An 18,504-nucleotide genomic window follows, 5' to 3' on the forward strand; every position below is an offset into this window, starting at 1 on the left:
CATAGGTCTTCTCAGCGCCTCCACTGTAAGCACTTCTGAACCTCAACTTTGTTTCCGTTTCTGCATTCCTTTGATTTCTGCACTGCTGAATCTCATGAATGTTGATGTATTGATGATTGAAGCTCAGATAAGTGTTGATGAATGTATGGTTAATGAATGCATTTTGAAGTGAATGGATGTTGAATGCTGCTGAATGCAAGATTCAGTTGAATGTGTGCGTGTACTGGATATTTAGGGCCAATCAAATTCGGATGCAACCTGCAAAAACACACATTAAAAATCTAATTAGAATAAAACCCAATATAAAATACTGATTAATTAAAAATCTAATTAGGGTTGCCTCTCAATTATCACTTAAGTTAACGTCTATAGCTAGACGTAGAGGAAGGAATTGATGGTCACATCACCTGTTCTCTTAGAATCAACTACTCCATAGCAGCATCATAGAGCAAAAGTAGGTACATAATGACTTGTTTATCAATTATGTGTTTCAGGTGAGTGGTTGAATCCATCATATTTGGCCTTTTATGTGAATGAAGATTTGTAATCAAATAGGACCCTTTTCAGTGAGGCTTGTGTCTCTAATGAGCTGACTTAAATCTTCTATCTAACACCTACAATTTCTGCATTGGCCAAATTTCTCTACAAGGAATTTGGCTGCCATAAAATGTTTTCTTCTTCTCGTTGTATATCTCAGCTTGCTTGTAGGACTTTCGCCGATTTTCTTTAAATTTTATGGGCTTTACTGCTGGAGTGTTCAATTCAGCAACAAAAACTGTTTCAGGAGGCACCTGCCCTGTATTCGGATCGGTCAGCATGTTAGAAAGCTGATTAGGTGACATATTAGATATTGAATTTGTGTGAACCACCCCTAACACAATAAGACTCATGTCTTCCTGCTGCCTTTGTGGGAAAGATTTGGGTGGCACATGAAGTTGGGTAGCCAAAGGCTCTGGGTGGATTTTAGGATCAGCATGAGTTGTTTCATCCTTAGGGCATGAGTCACGTGCAATTGGCTCTTCAATTTTAGTGTCCTCCAGCATGTTATCATAACTCTCTGCATATTGGGGTGTTTGAATTCCGCAGCATTCCTCACTGAACATTGTGGATTACCAATTGGTTGACTAGGAGACTCATGTTCCCCCTTTTCTTTCCATTTTTGCACGAGTTGCTCAACTTGCTGCACTAGATTTTTCATTGATTTATGAATATTATGAATTTCTTGATCGGCTTGAACAAGCCTTGTTAGGATACTCTTTGCCAATATCTCAACTACAATCTCCCAATTAGCTTTTGCTGGTGCATGAGGCTATTCAAAAGGCTGTTATATACTCCCACAAAGGATTTTGATGCTCTGGCCATGATGGATAAAAATTTGAGTAGGAATCGCACCTAGGCCTCTGAAAATTGTTCTTCATATTAATACGGTGCTGCACAAACTCTAGAAAATATTGCCATTGGGGACAATATTTAGCATCATGAGTATTCAAATTGCAAATAGCATAAACTCTCGATGCTCCTTGTGAGGATCCAAACCAATCCATTACTTCAATGCTTTCAAAATCAACAAATTGTCACCTAAAAAACAAAAAAAAAAAAAAAAATTAAAATCAAGTAAATATAAAGATATATACAAAAATAATTAACTAAGAGTTGATAAACATAAATTATTTAAAACAATTCCCGGTAACGGCACCAATTTCTTGATAGGATTTTTACCACCTACAAAAGTAGGGATAAAAACACTTTAAATACTTGCAAGAGACAAGGTTATCGTAGAATAGATGGCTCTAGCAAGGTCGTTCTCCTCGGGGATTGAATGAATAATTTATGTTAAATCACATTTTAATTAATTATTTAAAACAAAGTTTAAGAAAATGTTGATTTTGTGATTTCAAATAATAAAAACAAATGTGATAGAAAATAACGAAATAAAGTGACAAAATAAAATAACTAAAAGAAAACAGTTTTTGAAAATTAAATTGTAATAGCCTAGGGTTCTGTCGTCATCTTAACAATCTTATGTAGTTCTTTCAATTACTTATGAATTACATATGCATACTTTGAAGGTTACGTTTTCCTAAAGTATGCCTACTTAGACCCCCAACATAGAGTGTATATCAAACATGCAACCCGTCTATAGTATTCAGATCAAATCTAAACATGCATGACTCATTAAACTTTGTGAAACCTTTTGAAAAACCATACAACCCTTAAGACGTGGTATTCATCCTAAGTGAACTTGCACATATTAACCACAAGAAGCATTCGTCAATTTCAGGGACCAACCTCCGACCCAAATTGAATCAAATTACTTTTCTAAAGATCCTAATGGTAGCTAAGCATTAAGGCAATTAGATAGTTTAAACTGGTGCATGCATAATATCATAAGTAAATTGAAAAGAAATTACATATTCTTGCTAACGCTCGTAGCCTCGCCCTAGCAAATGGAAATTAGTCACGAACAATCATAAAACAAAATAATATTAAAAATAAGGAAAACACCTTGAAATACAAATCGTCAAAGCCTAGCAAAGTTCTCCAAAATATTATGCGTTCTTCTCCTCTCTCCCCTTGTCTCTCTCTAATGGCTAAAAAGCCTTATTTATAGTACTACATAATTAAAATCCTTACTTGAAAAGGTCTTCTAAAAACTAGGAAACATAATAGAATGATAACTAGAAATACATTCATATTCTAACTTTGGGAAATGTGCCCAACCACAAATAAGCCATGTTTTTGGACTTCCAGTGCTCCAAAATAGGCCCAAAATGACATGAATTAAAGCTTGAGATGTCCCAAATGTAATTGTGAAGGCTTCGAACCCAAAAGACACCATCTTGGACTCCAAAAAGCCCAAATAAGCCCAAAACGTCACTTTGACTGCATTGCGCGTTGCTCCTTTATTTCATCACCATAAATAAACCGCTCAATAAAAAATTATGAAACTTTGATACGAACAAGTTGAGAGACACATGAACATCCTCCAATTTGAATCACTCCAAAATTTGTTCGTTTCATTATGTTTTGCTCCAAAGGAAGTCGAATGTCCTACATTAAGAATATAAATCAAAGTATCAAAATTCTCACAAAATAACCACTAAATTATAACTAAGAATAGGGTAAAATATATAGTATAATATCGACTCATTAGCTTACCATGGGAAGGACCGCTCCTTTGCCTTATCCACGAGGTACCGTGGCCATGCCAGCAGCGGTAGCTGTTATTGTAGTGGCCCACGGGGCATCCTCCATTCAACGCGAGGAAACCTTAGGGTAAGAGGCCTATGTCGCAAGCAACCAATAGACGCAAGCTCAGGTAGTTGCTCGCCCTCGTTAGTAGCCCTTAGCACCTACTACATTCACTTGGACGCGAGCTGCCCAGACTAAGGTAGCCCAAGCCACGCGAACCACGACGTAAGTTGCATCCTAGCACGAACACAAAGCACCTCCAGCTCAAGGCCAAGTAGGACGAACTGAGGCGGCCTAGCTTTTGCGCCCGACTTGCTTCTACAATCATTTAGATGGTCCAACATGGTCCCAGACTAGTTCAACCTGTCCAAATCCAAATTTCGAGGCTAACGGTTAAACCAAGGGTATTTTCACCTTACTTTACTGCAAATTTGACCCATCCTGGCTTAAGCTTTGCACCCATAGTCCATTACACTTCCACTACTCAAGCAAATGTTTACCGTCCCAGCTCCTCCACTCCAAATGGCAAACAACACTTATCCCGATAGGTCGCAGGACTGACAAGCTCCTTTGCGTAGCAAACTACTTTGGTGAGCCAGTTCCTGCAATGCACCAAGATACAGTGTGCCCCAGATGAGGTGTTCCGAACTAGAACAAAGATAGGCGATGACATTTCTCCTTAGCAGCGTCCCGGCAAACAACCCCTTGACCAGCCACAAATTGAGTGTTTTGGAAGTGTACACTCCCGTCTGGGCCCCTGAGATAGCGTATATTCTTATCTTAGCTCATAGAGAAACGTGCACTTTTGGTTAGGCCTTCGAACGAGTATGTGTTCATGGTTGGGGCCATACACTGATAATCAACATGGACAACCTTCGAGGAAAAATGTTCATTCGCAGCTGCCTGCAAGGAGCATCCTCCACCTCACATCGAAGTAAGCAGCACGACAGACAGAGAATTAGTCACTCAACCCAGCTTAAGTTTAATCAGCAGCTTACGAGTAATCCGTTTGTTTCCCAAGAATGTGCCACATACACCGCAGCTGCAGTATAGACGAGCTGAGTATAGGGAAGAACAACCGAGACCAATAGGTCATGATTGGGGGCACCCAAAAGCCACATTGCCTTGGTAGAGCCAAATTCAAGAAGAAGTAGAAAGGTTCTTGACTGAGCGATTAAGCGGATTCCAGCGTATAGAGACCATAGACGAGGCCCTTTGCAAGGATATGGCACACATGGGCAGATCACCTTTCACAGACGAGATCAAGCAGATAAAGCCTCCGTGCAAGTTCAAAATGCCACATTTCACCTTATTTAAAGGAAAATGAGGCCCGAAAAGGCACTCGAAGCACTACCGCAGTGCAATGATCTTCTACAAGGCCAACGACGCTTTAATGTGCAAGATATTTGCTACTACTTTGCAAGCTGAGGCGCAAGATTGGTTCCATACCCTGCTTCCACAGTCCGTCCAGAGTTTTAACGAGTTTTTTGTAGTCTTCACTAAGGAATACTCATCAGATCGCTCGATAAAAAGGAAGTCCGATCATTTCTTCAACATCAAGAAGAATCCGAAGGAGTCACTTCGTGACTATGTAAAAAGGTTCAAGGCGAAGAAGGTAAAGATGGTTAGCTGCAATGACTCGATCGCTAGCACAACCTTCTAGAAGGGACTCATTGCAAATCATCCCCTATTCGGAGAATTGATCATGAAAGAAGACCTGACTCTGGCATACTCATTCGCTATAGCAGAGAAGCATGTGCTTTGGGATGAGGACCGACAAGTGAACAAGGCATTGAGCAGTCTAACGACCAAAGCAGGCAAGTGGCCAAGTGTAGAGACCAATCTTAAGCAAGAGGAGGCTAGGTTACCAAGAACTATACCAAGTTCTAGATCCTAATTAACCAGATTATTTGCAACCTCAAGAGTAAGCCTTAGTTAAAAATGCCAAGACAACCCAAAAGAGACACCTTCAAGCTAGACCACACCAAGTACTGGGCGTTCCACTGAGATCATGGTCACACGACCAACAACTGTTATACCTGGAGGGACATCCTAGAGAAGTTGGTGAAAGAGGGTAAATGCGACGGATACTTAGACAAGCCAACTGCGCAGCTTAGGAGGAATGCAGGCGTAGATGATGAGCCATCTGCCAAGACCATCAGAATCAACAACATCTTCGCCAAGTATGAATACGTAGGGGCCACAAACAACTCCAATAAAGAGAATATCCAGCATGCTATAACAATCTCTTAGGTTCAGGCAGCCAATGCCAAACCTGGACCCATCGTTGGTTTCATCGAGTAGGATATTGAGGGAGTTGACTTCCCACACGACGATGCTCTGGTAGTGTCCATTCAACTGGCACACACTATAGTCAACAGAATGATGGTGGACAATGACAACATAGTAAATCTATTTCAGTTATCCATCATTTAGAAGATGGGCTTGGAAAACATGATAATATGCCGAGCAGAAGTACTCACTAGATTCAACGGATACACCTCAATTGTTATTGGCAACATAACACTCAATGTGAAAACGCCACTATTAGTCTTAAAGCAGACGTTCATTATAATCAGTGACCCGTCTCCCTATAACGGAATTCTAGGAAGGCCTTGACTAGTGAAACTGGGCATCGTAACCTCCATTGAGTACTTGAAAATCCAATTTTGCATCATGGGAGGAGGAGTTGGAGAGATTAAGTCTGACCAAGCCGCATCTCGACGATGCATGGTGCAAATGCTGAATGAGTCAAATAAGAAATCTTTCACCCTAGTAGGAGCTACGGAGGTTAAGAAGGACAAGCCTGCTACCAAATAACAATTACAGCAGGCAGATCAAGATGATGACGTTGGGGAGGACATTCCGACAGAAGAAAAATGATGAAAGCCAGAAGAGGACGCCAAATACATCATTCTTGATCCTGAGTAATCGGAGAAGATAGCTATAATCGGCTCGCAACTGAGCCTAGTCGCACTCAACTATTTTCTTTCGCAATCAACCGATCGATACAAGCCATTTTTCAAGGCCATCAAGAAGGCACAGAGAGACAAGTAGGACGACGAGTGTGAAAAAACATTTCAAGACTTGAAGAGATATTTGACATCCCTTCTGCTACTATCTAAGCTGGAAGTAGCCGATGAATTATACATCTACCTGGCAGTCCCTGATGTAGCAGTAAGCTTTGCCCCTATACGAGAAAAGTTGGGGGCCCAACTGCCAATATTCGACACTTCTAAAGCTCTCATCGATGTGGAAACAAGATACTCGATGATTGAAAAGCTAATTTTGGCGCTTATTGTTGCAGCTTGGACTCAGACCATACTTTTAGGCGCATACGGTCATTGTCATAATATAGTATCCCCTACAATCTATCCTACATGATCTAGACGCTTCTTTAAAAGTGATAAAGTAAGTATTGAAACTTGACCACTATGGCTTGGTTTATCGACCCCGCATGGCGATAAAAGTTCAGGCCTTGGTAAACTTCAAAGCAGAGTTTAATCTCGACCTAGAAGACACAACAACACAGCCTAAAGGCACCCCCGAAGTAGCCGAGCATGCCCTGGCCGCACCAACCTTTATGACAAAGACTTTTGGGCCTGCACATTGACGGTTTATCTAACTACAAGGCTTGATGCTCAAGTAGGCAATCACTTTAGGCTTTAAGGCATCAAACAACAAAGTAGAGTATGAGGCCTTATTGGCAAGCCTCCAAGTGGCACAAGATTTAACAATTAAGAAGCTTGCAATTCATTCCGATTCTTAACTCTTCACTAGCCAGACTACCGGGGAGTATGTAGCAAAACATCCAAGATGGCATTATACCTTGAAAATGTACAAAAATAGCTTGAGGCGTTTCAGACTTAGACCCTCACATAAATTCCACGGGCAGACAATGCTCATAAAAATGCTCTGGCAGCCTTAGGCTCTGCTTTGGACTATTAGTTTAGAAGCTTTATCCCGATCGAGTATTTGAGAAAGCCAAGCATAGAAGAAGAACTAGCAGCCGAGGTGTTACAAGTCAATGTAACCTCAAGCTGGCAAGATCTCATTGTCGATTACATAGTCGATAGGACAGTTTTTGCAGAAAGATTGGAAGCTAGGAAGCTCTAAATAAAGGCGGCATGCTACTATATATGGAACGACATTCTCGTCTAAAGATCCTTTTCAGGCCCACATCTCCGCTGCCTAGCACCTTCTGACGGCTTAAAGGTTTTAAGCTCGATCCACGAAGGCGTTTGTGGAAACCACTCATGAGGTCGATTTTGAGCACAAAAGGTCTTCAACACTAGCTATTACTGGCCCACCGTGCATCAAGATGCTAAGGAATTTGTTCAAAAATATGACAGCTGCCAATGCTTCAAGCCTGTACCTGCACTACTTGCCAGCGAGCTCTATACGCGGACAAGCCCATTACCATTCATGCAGTGGGCAATTGACCTGATAAAGCCCATGCTGCTCATTACCAAGGGCAGGGTCATAATGATTGTGGCTACCGACTACTTCACCAAGTGGGTAGAAGCCGAGCCCATGACTACCACTACTCAATCAGACATAGAATGCTTCATATGAAGGAACATCATTTTCCGATTTGGCATCCACAATTTATCGTCACCGACAGCGGCTTGGAATTCATAGGTAAGGTTTTTCTAGAAATATGGTATCGAGTAACACATGTCTATGCCTAAATATCCATAAGGTAACGGGTAGGCGAAGGTATCCAACAAAACAATCCTGAACTGCCTCAAGAAATCCCTCACAGATAAATAGGGAAAGTGGCCAGACGAATTTCCTAGTGTCCTATGGGCGTATCGCACAACTAAACGACGAGCAACCGATGAAACTCCTTTCTTCTTGGCATTTAGTTCAGAAACAATCATCCCTCTCAATGTTATCGTGCTGAGCATCGACATTATACTACCAACTTTGGAACATAACAGAAAGAAGATAGCTATAAATCTAGATCTGGCAGAGAATGAACACGAGAAAGTCATCACCCGCATTGCAGCCTACCATCTCCAGCTACAACAAAAGGGCAAGGATCCGATCATTTCAGCCTGAAGAGTTAGTCCTAAGAAAAACATTCATCACTACCTAAAGAGAAGGTTCCAAAAAGATGAATCCTATCTAAAAAGGTCTGCACAAGGTCAGTAGATCAGGTGGCAAGTGTAGGTACACCCTCACCACCATAAATGACAAAGTGATTGACAAGCAGTGGAATGTCTACAACTTGCAGAAGTATTATGCATAACCTCTTATTTCTCCCTAAGCTTTGTTTAGATGAAATAAAACTCTAAGACTCAAATAGCTCGACGAGCACTACCTTGCAAGCTAAGCACTATTTAGTTGTTACGTAATTTCTACCTTTTAGATAAGTTTGATATCTTTCCTCTCATTTTTCAATGAAGATTTATGAGGTTATTCATTATTTGGCTCGATTGCATATCTGCAACAACTATCTACTCCTGTTCTCATTAAAGATCACGCCCAATTAGGGACCTATCGCAAGAATTGCGCCCTCGGCAGACTAACCATGCTTTCCTTCTAGGAGAGGGTAAACTATGTACTCCGAATATCCAGACGTGGATGGTTTGGGCTACCTTGGTGTAACTAGAGCACGATGGCATGCACCGCCATTCCTAGAAGTAGCCATAATGGTCTTTTTCAAGGCTTAGCTTGATTGAAGAATTTTAGGCTTTTGGCTTGATCCGTGAGGGGTGGAGCCTTAGAGATGGATGAGGCATGCTGTGCAGCTTAGGCCTTGGACGACTAACCACGAAGATGGACCATAGTTGAACATCCTTGATGTGATTAGTTGTTGGCAAAGTTCGGCTAAGCATATTGTATGTGACCAACTAGCGATCTTAGTGTTATAGAATAATATTCTATCTACTGGTTAGAGGGACATCCCTTTTGAGTATCTGCGATGTGACCAGCTAGCATTCGCAGCTAAGCATCCCTGGTGCAATACATACGTGATCTCTGTGAGGATAAGGAATTCTAGCTTCAGCTACATGCATGGGATGCGATTGAGCATTCTTGATGTGACCAGCTAATGTAAGTAGCTGAGCATCTTGTATGTGACCAACTAGTGATCTCTACGTATCCCTGGAAACCTAAATTTGCTACCAATTTAATGAGTAGCCCATGGTTTCTGGAAGATCATTGGGAACCTAAAGCTGTTACCTATCTAACGAGTAGCCTATGATTTCTGGAAGATACCTGGGAACCTAAAGTCGCTGCCAATTTAATAAGCAGACTATGGTTTTTGGAAGATCCCTGGAAACCTAAAGTTACTGCTAATTCAACGAGCAGCCTGCGGTTTTTTGGAAGACTGTCTATGGTACACCTTTCGAGCAGTTGATCGCATAAACCTATACAACCACACAATATTGTGAAAGGTTAACAGGTTAGTGCACATATGCACTGCCTAGCGTATAATAACCTCTTGGGTTCACATTGATTCCTAAAGTGTTGTGCTACTTGTCACACAACCTATGAAATTGGTTACATAAGGTGTAAAACGTTTTTTTTGAACCACTACCCATAAAATTCCATAGAACCACACATTTTTGATGTGAAAGGGTAGTGAATTTCATGTCCCAGCAATCTTTAGTATGTTGTGATGTAGGCCACATAATTCAAAGGATTAGAGAAATGCCGACCTGCTAATCAACCAATGGTTAGGGGCAACAACCTAGCAGTCATATAGACTCGCTTGCTTCTGTAAGTAAGGCGCTTGACTACTGGCTCTCTTGTTAACAACTTTGCAGAGGTCCTAAGCCTCGATCGGTAGTCACATAGGTCATGCAAGCTTGTCTGCTTATTAAAAAGTAGTGTGCTACGCTAATGATGACTACGGAGGTCATTCGGCCATGCAAGTTAAAAGTTTCAAAAGATACCTCAAGTGAGCAAAAAATCACACTAGACAACCCGAGGTTAGCGCTTACAACAATAAAGATGGGCTTAACTACTTTGTTCAAAGTAGCCTGCTTAGTTGTTCATTTTGCGGCAAAGGCTTGAAGCAAGGCAAAAAGACAAAGATGAAGTAAAGCGAAGAAAAACAGTTTATTAATTTCTAGCAAATTGGTAAACTGGCACGAAGACCAACATAGTTAAAGAAAAGGAAAAAGCAAAGCAGGAAAGGGAAAAAAAGTAATCCTAAAGTCTATTTAAAGAGATTACTCCTCAGCAGCTTACACATCTTCAGCATGCATCGTTCACAACAGCATCAACCTCTTGCACTTCATCTACAGTTGCCTCATCCTTAGTGGCACTGTCATTAACCGCCTTTACCTAGGTGGCACTACCTTCAGCCATACTTACCTTGGCAGCCTCATCTTTAGCTGCTTTACGTTGCACTCTCGAATGAAAACTTAAGCAGATCCTTGGAATAAATAGAAAAAAGCTTGAAGTCCTTATTAGAAAAGGCGTAGTTAGACGGCATGCCAAGGAAATGATCTATGTAGCCAAGCTTGTAAAAGTCAGCTTGACCTTGGGTAAGGACAACCTTAAGACTGGACCTCTCGCTCTTCAACTGCTTATTTTCCTCTATCAGGTTAGTACGAGCATTTTGCAACTCATATAGTTCATTCTTCAGGTTCTTGCCAACATACAATACTCATTGCTGCTCCACTTCCTTGGACTCAACTTTACCGACGACCTTCTTCAGACTCAAACTCTTTAATTTTCTCAGCAGCCGAGCAAGCTTCTGCTACTATAGCTGCCGCTATCTCCCTAGTAGCGTTGGCGTCATCCTACTCCATACGTATGTACTCGGCTGCCAAGATAACAGATTTTTGCATCATAACAAGCAGGGAACCTCTCTGTGAGTGAGCTTCACACCTCGCAAAGAAACTAGAGTCGACAGCTTTATTTATGCCATCAATAAACTTGGCACATGTTTTCGTGTCCTTAAGCAGATCGAGCTTTAATAACACATGGGTCTCGAAAAACTCCCCTAAGGCTGGTTTGGTAGGCTGTTCACAGCTGCTCATGAGGGCAAGCGCTTCCTTCTCAATAGGAAGGACCGGCCCTGGCACTACTTTGGCAATGGAATTGCCATCCTCATTCTTTGCCGCTGCACGTACCTTCGAAATTGGATCAACCTTGGGCACATAAGGCTATCTCAGAATAAAACCAGGCACATGTGGCACAATAGAACTTCTCTGCTGCGCAATCCTGTCGGCGACTGTTCTAGCAACCCTTGGAGCATCAGGCTTTATAGGCTCAGATCCAGCAGCCTATTTCTTCCCCTTGAAAGAGGTTAAGTCAATCATGAGTCTCCCAGCAGTGGACTCACCCTCGCGAGCAACATGGGAAGTCTTTAGCTTTTTCTTCATCGAAGACTCTCGAGCAGGCGACGAAAATCTCTTTCTTCGGCCTTCACTAGCAACAAGGTCAACAGTAGCGATCAAATGAGCGAATGCCTCACCTTTGATCCTCTTAATCTCCTCCCACGGGGGCAGCCTATCTTTCTCCCTATGAAGATAATTGAGCAACCAACGTTACTTGGGATATTCAACAAGGATCCCCAGTATGATGTGCACCTTCTTCATGTTTGGAGAAGTCTTGGGAGTTGAATCAAATTCTGAATCTACATAACTAGAGGATGACAAATAATAAGGTAGCACAACAAAAGTATAAAGTATCATATAGACTAAGCAGTCTACTTACCATCAATGAAAGCAATCGAAATTCATAGTCCTGCCGAGGAGTCGAATTCCCACTCTCCTTTGATCTCTAGTGTCTTCTTGGCCCATTTATGATCATCTTTGCTCGAGTGATCGAAGAACCTATGGTGGGTCCTCAGCTTCAACACCATTAATGTGACTTATGTCAAAGAAGTACCAAAATTAGTTGGCAGTTAGGTCCAAGTCAAAAAACCTGCTCAAGTTATGGAACCCCACCATCGTGCAGACTGCATTTGGAAAGCACTGAGCATGATCACACTTTGGAAGAACCAAGGCATAGAAAAGGTGAACCCCAACATGAAGTAGTAGGGGTGAAACTTGATAGTTTTCCTAGACCAACACGATTCACAACTGCTACCATTCTTGACCCTTCATGCAAACACCAGACGAAATTGCATTCTTAAACATCTCGAAGAAGTCTTTGAACTTTTCATCGAAACCTACTTTGACATAAGCAGCGCTGAAGTAACCTAGCTCACTTGTAAATCCGCCTTGGCGATATAATGGCAGAATAAATTCATCATTCTTGTGGCTCGAGGAAGAGATGTTCGAAAAAATCCTACAACAACACAAGAAAAAATTGTCAGAAGGCTACTCGAAGAAGAAAAAAAAATCACATAGAGTAGCGCGCCAGGTCGTAGCCTAGCTGGTTACCCCACGGACCCAGCGTACCAGACCGAAGGCACGAGCCCAGCACGCCAAACCCTTCTCTTTCTTGGCCTGGCCCTATTTTCCTCTTGGCCCAACAGGCCAGGCCTCTTGCCTTTTTTCACCCTTGCAGCCTAAAGGCCATACGGCCAAAACCAACTAAAAGGGGGGCTGGCACCCTCGTGCCTCCCACTTTCTCCGGCATCTCTCACCATTGCACAAGCCCAAGCCCAGCAGCCCAAGACCGACACCCCAGCGCCTAAGACCAGTGCCCTAATGCCCAGGACCGAGATCTATGCACCTATCCTAGCCAGTTAAGGCGTACCTTGCCCAGAACTAAGATCTATGCACCTATCACAGTTGAGTCACGTTATACCAACCGTAGCAGCGAATCTGCCACAGTAGCAACAGCACAGCAGCCCGCACCTGCCTTTTTCACTCCAAAGAGCAAAAAATTCAAGCCCCAAGGCTCCGAAAAATCAAGAAGAAGGAGAAAATTAAATTTTTCTTACCTTGGAAAAAAAGAAAAGCAACGGAACACAATTCTTTGCATGGGCAAGTGAAGAAGATTGCTAGAGGAGGGGGAACAAATATCCTCTGGCTTTCTCTCTTTCTTGTGGGGTTTTATTTGCACTCTAAATTTATTTAATTCCCTGCTTGACACAGACTTAAATATGTTTTGGTGGCAATTACATTCCCTTTCTAGAAGGATTTAAACTCAAAGTCAAAGAGGGAATCTACATCAAATTGGGACACAAACTCCATTGCAGCTTTGGATTCCTACATCTCCTACCTTTTCCTAAGAGCAGTCCAGTAGGTATGGAGGCATTTGTGGAGCCAAAAATAATCCTATAAATCATGGAGCTGACATGTGGATTATTTCCCAAGAAAGACAAGATTGCCCCCATTAAATGAGCAAGAAGCAACTCATTCACCATGCCCAACTGAGTTAGAGCAGGCAGAGATCAACGACTGCTCAAGGCACCCCTGCCCGTAGGAAAAGTCAAAGGTACTTATGATAGGATAATTCCTTATTCTTATCATAAATACATTTCTAATCAGAGAAGACCTCCTTTAAGTAAGTAATCGTAATTCCATTTATTTAGGATATTTACCAAATTACTCCAAGTTATTTATTTACACAAATATCTTTGGAATATTCCCACCAAACCTTCAACATAGGGCCGACCACCCTTAAACCCTAGAGGGCTGACCCACTTCCTCCTTCTCTCCTATAAATACACCATTTATCTCCAAAAATCAAGAGGCTTTTTGCTACCCACAAACACTCAAACACATTCTTTTGAGAATTCTAACTTTAGCATCAGAGATTCTTCGGCCAAGGCCCCCATTCATCGTTGGTGCGTGAGACTTTTGGTTTTAATCTCATGTGTTAATATTTTAGAGGTGCAGATTCGTCAATCAAATGAAGGTGGAAATTTACATCGACAATGTAGACACTTAAGTGGACCATTCCGTTATAAGTAAAATTCTATCTTAAGAAAGATACTATTGCCCCCTACTATGTTTGACTATATTCAATTTAATCTAAGCCAATTCCATCATATTTAAGTTTACCATACATATACATACATACATATGTGTGTGTGTGTGTTTCGTCTTGGACACCAAACGAAGCAACTACCTCAGATGCACAAATTACTCAGTTACCTTTACTATAGGTTTCTTAACAACAAATAATATGTCAAATGTAGATTATGAAATTAAATTGTGGGAAAAACTACGTTACAAAGTAGTTCTTGCTGACAGTCATCTCGAAATTTCTCTGCAAATGCTAAGGAAAATGCCTAATGTTCTCAAAACCAGTGTTACCTCTGCACATTGTGAGTAGTAGAACTTTGTGGAGTGGATTTTCTGCCTCCCATTTCCATACTTTCCCCATGCCCTCTTGTGATGTGTGGTTACGGTTAAGCCACGTCAATATTTTATATTAATTTTTTTTTTATAGAAATAATAAAACAAAATGTAATAGGAATATAAAATATTGATGTGGTTTAACCGTGATCACACAAACAGGAAGGTATGGGGAGAGTATGGAAATAAGATGGCAAACAATCCACCTCCAAACTTTGTGGCCTGAATAGCTTTATGCTAGATGGACCATCTACTTAAATTGTACTTTTTAGATCACACAATGTGGTGGTCAATGATTAGATTTCTTTTTTAAATTATTAAACAAGAAGACCAACCATCAATTGCTACATCATGTAGTCTATAAAATATAATCTCAAAAGGTAGTCTCCCTAGCCACTTAGTATTATGGTCTTATAATATTTTTTTTCATTTGTAAGTTAGAGGTCATAAGTTCGATTATTGTCAAAAGTGAATTTGAACCACATTATTACTAGCCTCTGTGAGGCTAAACCCATCCTATTTTTCTTAGTGTAAATAATATTATTTGTCTGGAAAAAGAAAAAAAAACAAGATAGTCCCCCTCACATTTTCCTTTTTTTATTTTTTTTATTTTTTTTATTTTAATCTTTTATTTATTTTTATATATGGTAATGGAATAAAATAAACCAATATGGTCTGAATGGCTAGCCAAAGTTCGAAAAGAAATATATGATTCCACATTTGGATTTTTCTTTATTCCAAGGGCCCAATAACAAAGCTTACAAGCTAGCTGGATTGATATAATCAAGAAACGTCACAATAAATTAATCAAAATCACCCGAACAAGAAAAACAAAACCATATTTCTCATCAAACGAAACACTTTTCACATTCAAACTTCATCAGTTCCTCTCTGAAAAAACCATGTTAACCCTAAGAGAAAAACCTAGAAATAAGAGCCCCAAACACGACGACCTAATAAAAAGCTACGCCAGCTCCTTCGCCGACTATGAAGACTGCATCGTCGGTTTCATGGACGATCTGCCACTTGTCTTCTGTGGGCACGAGGAGAAGTGTTTGGGTTGCGGGGAAAGGCTTGCCCACCTGACACTGAGGAGTGTGCTGAGGGGTTCGGTGGGTGTGATTGGAGAGAGCAAGCTGGGGATGACTGAGAAGGTGGTGCTGTTGGGAGGTAGGGTTTGTGCCGTGAAGAGGTTCAGGAATGTGAGCTCTAGGAAGCGTGAGTTTGGGAAGAGAATTGAGCACTTGGCTAAAGTGAGTCAGAATTGTGAGTATCTTCTGCCTGTCATTGCTTATTTGTACGCTAAGAGGATTAAGTTTGTTCTCTCTGATTATAAACCCATGGGAAGCCTCGCCGACTTGCTTGCCGGTAAGTTTATGCATTCACTTGGACGTGCTTCCTAAAGCAGTAATTAATTCTAAAGTTTCAAACACTTTAAATGATGAATTTGTTTCATATTTCAATTGTTGAAATGATCTGTGTCATCCGATATTGAACTAACGTATCGTCAATCTTTGATCAATATCTCTTCAATATTTAATTTTAATTAGTTCAGCAATTAAAATTTGATTACACTTACATTTCAGCCAATTTGCATTTTGTTGAAGAATATTATGTAAAATAATTATATTAACAATCAGGGAGCCTCTTTAATTAGCATGAGCCTACTAAATTCCTTATCCATTTGGTGACGATTTGTGTGTTTTGGTTTCAGACTTTGTCCATGATCTTTGTAAAATTAATATCAAGTATTTTTCATCGATTCCAAATGAAAAAACGTATTAAAAAAAAATTAAAAGGTTCATATATATTTTCAATTTTTGCAGACATAAATTTCTAGGGAAATAGTTTTTGCACACTTTGTTTTATTCCTCATCCACAATCATATTTATATTTGACATTTAGATTTAATAAATTAAGAAAAATCAAGCGCCAATGAACAAGGTTGTGCGCAACACATTTCTCAATCTCTTAATGCTTCTCCAATAGAAGCTGCAAATGTTTTGGAATTAATGGACCTTTTACATTTTTTTGTTGGTCAGAAAGTTCTTCAGTAGGAGAGATGTACATAACTTTGATATTGTCAACCAGACGCTAGGACATTATTAAGTGAAAACTGTTTGTACCTAGTGATATCTGACAATTATTTTGGTTTGACCATAAATTAAGGTGCTAGGCAGCATGGCCACACAGCATTGGAATGGAACCAAAGATTCACTATAGTTAATCATATTGCACAAGCAATTGCTTTCATCCACGGACAATATCCTCCATACGAGAAGAAGATGAAGATGAACGTACACGGGAGCATTAGGCCATGCAATGTCATGGTGAACTTGGACTTCTCGGCCTGCTTGTCGGATTACGGATTCACCCAATTGGCGCAGCCGGTCGAAAGTTCAAACACATGGCAGCTGATGAAGTCGCCCAGCTGGCAAATGGAAAATAATTTCTGTGATGAACTGAGTCAGAAGAGTGACATTTACAATTTTGGGGTGATACTGCTGGACATATTGGCAGAACCAATGGGTTTGGAAATGACAAGGGGCATAAATGAAAAGCAAGCAAACATGAACTTAGAAGGTGGTTTGGAGTTTTTTGAGTTTCCAGTGAAGGAAGGGAAAGAGAGGAGGCAAGTGTCAATGGTTTTGCAGATTGCTTTGGCATGTACAAGTGCCAAACCAGAGGCTAGGCCTCCAATAGAGGAGATAGCTTTTAATATCTCGAAGATATTGTAAGTAGTGGTAACCAGACTTTAATGAAAGTAGTTAAAGTCTTTGTTTGTGTACAAGGGATCGATGTAAATACCCAAGCAAAATTCAGAAAATAATAAGAGGCAATAAATTTGTTCTGGAATGTTAGCCTACTTGTAATAGGAGAAGTCACAAATTGCTTGGGTAAGGAAAATAAGGGTCACAAATTGCATGGGTAAGGAAAAAAGGAATGAAAATTTGATCAACTAGCTCCCTCATTTATATGATTACTTATTTTAAAGTGGAGCTCATACATTTTTCTTTACAAATTCCATATGTATTAGTAAACTAAGGCTAGCATAAATTTCAAAGAACGTTTTGTTGAGCAAAAAATAATTTGAAGAATTCTGGAGGTGATACGTGAGTTTTTTTCTCAAAGAAGACAAAAATACTCTTATTAAATTGACGAAGCCCACAAGATTTCCACACGTAGTCGAACATTCCTAGAGGTTTGAGTAGCTAACGACAACATCACCAACTCCTCTACCCATGACAAGGAGAAAAGTCAAAAACATTAAAGATATAATTAATTACTATATCCTATCTTTAGTACTCTCCTAGTTGAAGACCAACTCAATCAATGAAGGAATCACAATTATATATAGGAAAGATAGTTCCACGATAATCCCAAGATTTATAAAATAATGTATTTGAGATTATTTCTTCCTCATCCATCCTATGGATGACATACCTTGGTCAATCGAATGCCAGCACATTTTAGGGCAAATGCTATACATGTGGTTGGCCCTAGCTCTATAAATACCTCATCTCCACCATTTTTTTTTTGTAAACTTGTTCCATGCCCTTAAACCCTCAACTCTTTGTTAGGGGACTTTTACGTCGAGGTGGACTTAGACTTTGAGAACATCCTTTTTTCTCCCTTGGTGCGGATTCGTACCAAGTCCCACGATATCTCGAAAAAGATAGCTTGTCCTAGGAAATACCCTGGTAACATCAATGGCTCGAAGATGGCATGAGTGATCAAGATAATGACTTGCTCAAGTGAAGCGTCATGTGGAAGCTAGAAGATTATCAGTTTACATGAGAGAGAATGGATTTGCATGGTTGCATGGTATTTTTAGCTGCATGATTTGGGCTTTCCTAGGGTGATAGTAAGGCTTCTAATGGTTGAGATGTTTGATGGAAGGCTATGTAAATTACTAAGGTTGTATGGATGGTGATGCCTGAGACTTGGAGTATGCTTCTGAAGTAAATGGAACTCTATGGGCTTCTTCCTGGGTGGTTCCCTCTCACTACGTTTTCTTTATTTCTCCCTCTGTGTTCATCTGAGTCTCCTCTTTCTTCCTCTATTCTACATGTGTTCCCCCTTTTATGTAAGT

General features: G+C 40.5%; 1 protein-coding gene across 1 annotated transcript; it reads left to right on the forward strand.

Annotated features, from left to right (window-relative positions):
* The first annotated feature begins 15,265 nt into the window (after positions 1-15,265).
* LOC137712266 (putative inactive receptor kinase At2g26730) lies at positions 15,266-17,262 on the forward strand. The gene is made up of 2 exons (XM_068451371.2): positions 15,266-15,779; positions 16,581-17,262. The coding sequence occupies exons 1-2, from the start codon at positions 15,314-15,316 to the stop codon at positions 17,147-17,149; spliced, it is 1,035 nt and encodes a 344-aa protein (XP_068307472.2). The 5' UTR covers positions 15,266-15,313; the 3' UTR covers positions 17,150-17,262.
* The last annotated feature ends 1,242 nt before the right edge of the window (positions 17,263-18,504 follow it).

The sequence above is a fragment of the Pyrus communis genome, chromosome 14, assembly GCF_041283825.1.
Source record: "Pyrus communis isolate YQ-2024b chromosome 14, ASM4128382v1, whole genome shotgun sequence".
In the NCBI taxonomy this organism is placed as follows: Eukaryota; Viridiplantae; Streptophyta; class Magnoliopsida; order Rosales; family Rosaceae; genus Pyrus; species Pyrus communis.

Excerpts from the sequence above, each read along its gene's own strand:
- LOC137712266 (XM_068451371.2), top strand. The coding sequence starts at position 15,314 with ATGTTAACCCTAAGAGAAAAACCTAGAAATAAGAGCCCCAAACACGAC. Across the intron at positions 15,780-16,580 it reads CCTCGCCGACTTGCTTGCCG|GTGCTAGGCAGCATGGCCAC; the intron begins GTAAGTTTATGC and ends CCATAAATTAAG.